Genomic DNA, 8,315 nt, shown 5'->3' with positions numbered 1-8,315 from the left:
CTTCATGAATTTTTGAGACTATTTATGTATTATTATTATTATTTCTACAGAAAATTATCAAAATGCAATTAAATTCATAAAATATCCCACTGTCGACCGAAAATTGCAAATAGGTTACCAGGACCAATAAACATTATATAAGAACATAACCTCAAGTTCTCATATGAAAATGATAATGTGAAGTATTGATTATGTTGAAACTTGGATATTTAGCGCGATTCCACATGTAACTATCCGAATATCCGAAATCTAGTAAGATATCTGGGTAGATGTCCGGATATCCGAAATCTAAAATCTGGACAGGTATTCGAGAAGATATCTGGATATTCGAAATTCGACGAATATCAATGATCTCATATCCGTATATGATATCCAAACTGTACTATCCGTATCCGAAATCCGAAAATTCCGTGGATATCTGGGAAAATAACTATCCAGCCAGATAATTAATCTCTTCATATGATCGGATGCTCGAATAATATCGGTACCGTTTACACCCCTAGCAATTAGTCACCCGCCCACTCCCTTCTTCGTGTTCCTTCAACTGCCGCCAACATAGACAAGCAGGCTTCTAGGTTTAGGAGATTCATGTATGGGGCTCTAGGGCAACACAGACAGCAGAGCTAGCCAATTACCTCGGTGCAGGCAGGAGACAAACGAGGCTGTATAACGGAACGCTGAGGATTACACTCCAACTGGGTCGGCGTATAACGGCCCCCGGTTTTCAAGACCCTCATATTATCAAGACAATCACGACGAAACAAGTTACAGAATCAAACCCCATGCCACCAGCAACAAAGGAACTAACAATCTCATGTCAGATCTTTAAATATAAAAAAAGCTTCTACTCCCTACATAACTAACACAGATAATCACTGCTCGATTCAACAATGACAGATGACGGTGGGCAGGAAGAATAAACGCCATTGCAACTGCTGTTTTCCTCACCCGTACGCTCCACTATCATGATGCCATGCTGAGCTGTGCCTGTGCGAGGGTTTTCCTGATCCTCAGCCTCTCCTACTCCAAGGCTCTGCTGTTCGGTACATGATCCAGTACCTAGAGCTATTAACCCTGAATCGTCCTGTTCCTCGAGCATCAGTTCTGGAGGGCTTGGTGGGAGCACGAAGCTGGAACCATCGCCCTCCTCACACTTAGGCTCCACCATCAATGTAGCCGGCTCAATTTCGGTGTGGTCTTCTAGATGTTGATCTTGATGGAGACCCTCATCTGACCGAGGAACAACCAAATCGGTCATGGGAGTGGCTGCATCACAAATCCCATTGGCTGGTGTGGCTGAATCACAGTCTTCCTCCACGCCCAGTGAAAGATTTCCAGGGAGCACGTCGTTGGAGAAGTCGTTTTCCTCTTCCACAGTCTCCAGTGCCAATGAAGCACGCTCCACTGTGTTAAGTTCTTCATCTTCCTCTAGTTGTGCTTCTTGGTTGGTACCTAAATTTTCCTCAGCTTCAAGCAAAAGTTGAGGTGTCTGTTGACTTGCGGCAGCATCAAAATGTGGACTATCCAAGTGAAAAGGTGGAACAGTTGAACCACTATTATTCTGGATCTCGCCAAGATCTTGTAACACATCCTCAAAGCCAAGCAGAAACTCAGCAACCAAGGCTTGAGTGGTTGTATCAGCTGTGGTTGTCATGGCTCTCTTGGCTTTCTTAACCATGCTTTCCAGTTTATCAACCTACAACAGTTAGGGAAAACTTCAAATTAAATACTGGTCCACTATATGCATAGTAATTTTGAGAGAAGCTGTGATTGTACTCAAATCTTAAATAGTGCATGAATTTTTGTTTCCAGAAATATGAACTAAATAAGTGATTCGTGTTTTACTGCTTTGCGGATTATTGGAGATTTGGCTTGGTACTGAAGATCTGAGAAATCGTCAGTTGGAGCTGAAGGTCCCGCTTCACCGTCGTCACTGGTTGCTGGGACAAGGTACCGCCGTGTTGCTCCTGAGTACCAGCGCAGATACTCCTCATAAGAAGATGGATCATATTGCTCTGTATCTCGAAATATGCGCTGTCGTCGTGCTTCCCATTCCTGGATATACTCATGGTGTGTTTCTTCCCAGTTCTCTCGTTCTTTGCCACGTCTACTGATACGATGTAACGACTGTAGTGTAGGCCGGAAAGGTGGTGGAATGCACTGCCGAAGCCCAAATTGCCGCATCACTCGCTCGGGCAAATACATTTCAACTATAGGGAAGTTTATTAATGGAGCTTGTGTAAGCCACAGGTCTGCGTCTCTTGTACAAAGTGGGGGTAAGGTTGAGGACTCTACCTGCAGGTAGGGTTCCCACTTCACCTGATCAACTCGCTGAACGTTCAGTTCATCTCTGTACTGCTTAAGGCAGCGATTAGCACTCTCACTTTGTGTGCGTGACCCCACCCAACGGAAGCCGATTGGAGGTAAGTCATGTTCAATGCCCATCTCTGTGCATAAAGGTGACCGAACCAATGGTCTGCCAACATGAAAGCGCTCCCAACTCCAAAGCTGCAAGAGAAGCAATGAACCACCAATATTCTTGATATTGTGGGAGGAGGCAACCGAGCAAAGAGATCGGTACAGGAATGCCAGAACTGCAGAAGCCCAGCTGTATGTGCTAACACGTGAAAGATCAGCGATCAGAGGAAGATATATCAGACTCATCCTTCCTGTCCCATCTGGAAAGAGCACCCCACATAAAAGGCTCAGTATATATGCCCGAACATGCCTTTCAACTGTCATATCATCCACCTCCTCTGGTAATTCATAAAAGTGTTTCTTAAGCCATTTGTAATGCAGGAAAGACTTTCCAGGCATTGCTGGACCCCTTGCATCCAGGCCTAAACAATCAAGGACCACTTGCGCATAATCATGATCAGTGGTAGAACAAACCGGACGACCATCAATAGGAAGAGCAAACAACATTGCAACATCTTGAAGTGTAACAGTTATCTCCCCAGATGCCAAATGGAAGCTATGGGTCTCTGGCCTCCAACGCTCAACAAGGGCAGTTATCAATGCTTTGTCCAACTGAGGCATCTTCTGGCAAATTTGTGAGAGCCCAAGCAAACCTGCATCTCTCAGGTAAGGACGATATCTCTCATGAAATTTCAGAGGCTTGTGATGACGTAACTTCAGCTGCTCCACAGCCTGCAACGTTCAGATTCAGTGGAGTTGTATAATTCAGTCTCATGTAACTTATAATTGGACATGGAAAAAATAATGTCATCAAACAAACCTGATCACCAAAAATCGCATCGGAACGATGGTTGATCTTAGGGTTCAGTAACATGGTGGATACTTCTGACGGTCCTACATAGCAAGCTGGGGATTGTCTTGGAATCAACAGAGGCTGATCTTCTCTGTCAGAGGTAGTACTTGGTGAAGAAGGTACAGAGATATCGAGATGATCCATATCCTTTTCTGCCGTGGCACCCCTTCCACGACCATGACCACGGCGACCAAGTCCTCTTCTCTTTGTAGGAGACATCCACCTTTACATAGCACTGTGTTACATACAACATCATGAATTAAGCAAGGAAGATGCCAATGATTGACTGCTAAAATGCAAAGCTGTTAATCGGTTATTGAACATGACATGTTTAAAAGAACTGGCATTCATCATTAATCTTTGTTAGAAAATTGATTTTCTACAGTCCTAGGCTGTGTTTGTATCTGCAGTAGCAGTCCGGCAGTCGTACTGCAGCCACAGCATCAGGATGGAGTGGCCAGTTCAAACTTGCGGCGTGTGCCTTGTGCGGTGAAAAGAATTGCCTGTGTCATGCTCTATTTGGCACAATTCTAGCGGCCAGCACTCGATAATTTCATCAAAAGCAGTCCCAAACACGGCCCTAGTCTTCTAGATCTAATATCCTATAAATTGGAGAAAACACTTTCCCCTCATGTTTCTCCACTTCCATAGGACAAAAGCAAAACAAAAAAATGTCTGTGGAGCACCTAGTGCAGCAATATTTCCTCAGTGAGATCCATGTATTTCAGACATGCAAGGTGAATTTGTTAACCCCGACATCAGAAAGATAAATTAAGATGTGGGCTGAAGTGTACATAGAAAGGAGCAAGAAAACATATGCACTTGATCAATAAAGCGATCATCGCTTGTTCTTCTTGGACGTTCAATCCCCTTGCAAGCAATGGCAGCCCTTGTACCTTTCCCTTTTCTATTCAGCTTACTTCTTAGCTTTGTTCCATCAGTCTATGGTGAAGTACGTGACGAAGAATATTGAATTGCAAACATCAGCACCACTTGAACATTGACTTATTCTTTGTTTTGTTGACTGTAATAGTAAGAAAACTGTAAATTATCTACCATGGTATACATCTTTTATACCTTAAGTCTACCTTTTGTTATGGTCTCCAGTGTACTACTATCAGCCCTACTAGGCAATCCACAAGTCAAGGTTCGGTCACATGTATAGTTGTTTTTCATACACTCCTATTTAAAGCTAAATCTTTGGGTATATTATATCCCATCCTTTCGAGTCTCCTTTTACTATTTCTTTCCATGTCAACTTTAGTTTTCCTCTTTTCTCATTGCTATCGCGCCTTAGGATACCACTACACACTAGCGTCTCTAGATATCTCCGTTGGACATGTCCAAACCATCTCAACAGATGTTGGACAAGCCTTTTTGAACTTAGTACTCTTCCTGAGCTAGCTTAAGCATACCTTGAGCGAGTGAGTTTCCCTCCATCAAGTTCTAAGTGATCAAATAAGGTCCTTGTTCTCGAGCCAATAGAGGGTCTAAATGAAGGATTCAAAGGAGGTTACCGGTTAAGGGCAAATGCAATAATCTCTAAGCCAGTTGGAGAAAAAAAAGGTAATCAAAGAAAGTTTTTGTTTGACTTACCTAGCTAACCCTACCCTAATTTCGTACCCTACGGTGTTCGTTCCTCTCCTTACATCAAGCAAATGGCAGTCAATTCCTTCTGAAATCTATTTATACGGGGCCATTCGAAAAAAGACCTTGTAGTTAGATTGGTGGTGAGGGGATTCACATGTCTAGCCAGGGCAAGGTGCCAGAAATAGCCAAGCACGAGATAGTTGATACGTGTTTTTCACAAAAGCACCGGTCAGTTACTAGGTAAAATAAGTAATAGGCTTGGTCAAATGTCCTGGAATAGAACTATTTGCCAAGGTAGCTGGGTTTAAGAAACACGAGATAGGTCGCTGCCTGTAAAGAATAGGTAAGCAAAGGATAGGGCAACAGATTTTCTAAGGCTGAGTTTACCCACCTATCATTAGTTTTCTTCCCCTTGCTAAATAGCACATGTATCTGATACCAATAGCTCAGTCCAGCACTCTGTTAAATTGTCACGTGGTCTGCTTCTTTCACCATCTCATGAGCCCTTATGAGCTCAGTTGTGCTTTCACCTTTACTCAGTGAGCAGTAGAAATTCCACAGGCAAAAGGAATGTTCTCAAAGTACCACCCCAACATGAACCCCAGACCCACACTCAAAAACGAATGTTCTGAAAGTACCACCCTAACGTAAATCCCAGACCCACACTAAAAAACAAGGCAGCAGGATGCTGCCAAAATAGGATACCCAAAATAAAAGAATAGAACACCCAAGAAAACAGAAGTTGAAGTTCATAATATTATTCAAGATAATATATTAGACACTGAAATGCTGAATTCAAGAAAAGACCTAATGAACTCAGGTGCTACAAATCCAAACATCAATCCAATAAAACATAGAACCATTGCAGACACGTCTCCATGATGCAGGTGCCAGTGGTGGAGCCAAAATCTTTCAACTTGTTCCGATTTCCCAAGCCAGAAAAAAAATGCTCAGTCAAAATAAAAGAAGTCACATTATCGATATTGATTGAAATTGCTTGGGCATGCGTGACATAATGGGAATAACAAAATATTCAATGAAATTACAATTTGATTTTACGATCATGATCCATTGTCTGGAAGGCTGATTATTATCACTAACCTTAGCTTGTGAAGGAACTGTCGCTTAGCAATTGTTCGAGTGTTCATCCACAGGGTTACTTCTCAAATTATCTTTCACGTGTTCATCGAAACAAATACTGTAAACAGAAGCGGCTAGCAGCTGCTACTGGAACTACTAGCACCAGGGGTAGACCCAGTAAAGGGACATCGATGAACACATGAACAGCCGATAATTTTTGCAAAATGTTCGAAGCTAGTATGCATCAAATAGCCAAATTGATTTAAGTTAGGGTTTGGGTGCTCGGTTTCGCACAGAAGGGAAGAGAAAGGGGTGGAAATACCTGTGGGTGCTCGTCGCCGGAGAAGATACCGATGAAGGCCTCGGCTCTGGCTAGGGCTGCGGCGTAGGTTGCGTCGGCAGCGGCAGCCCACCCAGTCCTGGGGGGGCACAGAACGCACACGGGGTGAAGCGTCAATCCGTGATGCGACGTACAGCCCAGGTCCGGGGTTGTTGGGCCCAGGAAAGCGTACCCGCACGAGCCTTCTCTTGGGTCCTTTTTTTCACATTTTAAAAAACAATTCTTCGTTTTTCTCTCTCATTTTATTCTTATTGATTTCGTATTTATTCTCTCCAATGGATACTTCTCATGGGTAGTCGGGTATTGATTTCAAATAACGTCTCGTTTTATTCTAAGAATTGAATTTTATTCTAATAATAGTAATTTAGGCATATATCATTAAGCTAATTTAGTTTTATACAAAATATATTTGTATACTATTATTAGCAAGATGTCGGAGATATTTATGTACTACATTTTTAATATAGATGAGTGAGTCGAAGATTGTCCTATCAATTATAGGGTAGAAACAAATTCTATTGATGCATAAAATCATTTTTCATCCTCCACCCCATGAATTTGAGATAAACTTATATTTAAACTTTGAAAAGTGTTGGAATGTTAAACTCCAAGCTAAATAGGTTACTTTATTAAGTAAATTCTAATTCTTCCAAAATAAATGGATCCAAACACCCCCTAAGAGAACAATAATAATATTTACCTAATTTGTGTTGTAAATAAGTAAATGGAACAATTTTATTTATTTTTATTAAGGTTGAATAATTCTAAAACTAGAAACCATTTTCACTTTAAACCTAGAGCAATTGCAAGAACTTAGAATTTTTATCTCATAAAGCTATAACACTTTTCTTCTGAACTATAAACAAATTTCTCTTTGTGACAATTTCAAGTGAATGTACAAATTGTGTACTATAGATGGAACAACAACCGTTCAGCCAAGAATATTGTTCTTGTCGTGGTTCCGGAAAACAGGGTGCAGTAAGATTTGTGTTCGCGAGGGGTGCTAGCGTGGACTCACTCCGAATGGTAAATCGCTGGGACTCAAATGAAGAATTTGGGACATGGGGTTTATACTGGTTCGGATTCACACCCTACTCCAGTGTAGTGTTGATCATAGTATTGCTTTGAACGTGTTACGACAAGTGTGCTTGTGTGCCTATCCTTATGAGAGGAAGAGGATCCTTCCCTTTTATATCCCAAGGGTCAGAGCTTACATTGTTCCTTCTTCAGAGAGAGAGAAGAAGTCTTTCATCTGTTGCCCGGACCCCCTTCTTCTGGTTGCGTGAAGTAGCGCTCCATGCCACTTGTTGTTCTTATCCCTGCAGTGGTTCGTGGCTGACGTCCTCGTGGTGATGCATGGCGGGTCCCATGGTGCAAGCCTGGGACTCGACTGACACGGCATGGTTCCCCTTCACCTTTGTAGGCTCGGTGTTGCCCTTTCGTGTGTGTGGATTGGTTTATTCGATATGGCGTCATGTCTTGTCGTTTCTGCCATACCGGTCACTGTAGAGGTTCCGGTGCTGAGATCATCCCTGATAGGAGAGTTGTGTTCGTGTCTTATCACATGGGCTCATGGCGTCACACTGTCGTGGTCGATGTATGCTTGCGGCTCTGGCTCAACGCTTACACTTGCTTGGCGAGGGACTTGGTCACCCACTCGCGCCTCGTAGACTTGCTCGATGGGGGACTTGGTCGTCCACTCTGCCTTGCAGACTTGCTCGGCGGGGGACTTGGTTGTCTGCCTCGCAGGCTTGCTCGACGGGGGACTTGGTCGTCCGCTCCACCTCGCAGACTTTCTGGTCGGAGGACTTGGTCGTCCGCTCCGCCTCATAGACCTACTCGATGGGGGACTTGGTCGGATGGGCCGTTCTTAGGAAGTTTCTTGGGCTTTCTTTGGACACCCCGTTCCTGAGTGCCCGACGGTTCTAAAGAAAAAATGATATAAGTGCTTTAACATGGACTAGTGAAGACTACCACACTTATATCTTGTGAAAAATTCGAGTCTTCCTAATGCTCTCTTTGCATTCCACAATT

General features: G+C 43.1%; 1 protein-coding gene across 4 annotated transcripts; it reads right to left on the bottom strand.

Annotated features, from left to right (window-relative positions):
* Nucleotides 1–684: 684 nt before the first annotated feature.
* Nucleotides 685–6,455, bottom strand: LOC100191389 (Aminotransferase-like plant mobile domain family protein). 4 transcript variants are annotated; one of them, XM_020543444.2, is made up of 5 exons: nt 6,264–6,401; nt 5,963–6,175; nt 3,239–3,506; nt 1,846–3,150; nt 685–1,696 (listed from the first exon to the last, which is right to left on the bottom strand). In XM_020543444.2, exons 3-5 carry the CDS (start codon nt 3,488–3,490, stop codon nt 860–862), a joined length of 2,394 nt encoding a protein of 797 aa, XP_020399033.1. In that variant the 5' UTR covers nt 3,491–3,506; nt 5,963–6,175; nt 6,264–6,401; the 3' UTR covers nt 685–859. The 4 variants fall into 4 exon arrangements, with proteins under 4 accessions (XP_020399033.1, XP_008657990.1, XP_008657991.1 ...); XM_008659768.4 differs by lacking the exon at nt 5,963–6,175 and adding an exon at nt 5,253–5,777 and having other exon boundaries at nt 6,264–6,398; XM_008659769.4 differs by lacking the exon at nt 5,963–6,175 and having other exon boundaries at nt 3,239–3,494; nt 6,264–6,455.
* Between the last annotated feature and the right edge of the window lie 1,860 nt (nt 6,456–8,315).

The sequence above is a fragment of the Zea mays genome, chromosome 9 (genome assembly GCF_902167145.1).
Source record: "Zea mays cultivar B73 chromosome 9, Zm-B73-REFERENCE-NAM-5.0, whole genome shotgun sequence".
In the NCBI taxonomy this organism is placed as follows: domain Eukaryota; kingdom Viridiplantae; phylum Streptophyta; class Magnoliopsida; order Poales; family Poaceae; genus Zea; species Zea mays.
Note: the sequence above shows the minus strand (reverse complement) of the source record. Positions and strands in the feature narration are given on the sequence as shown.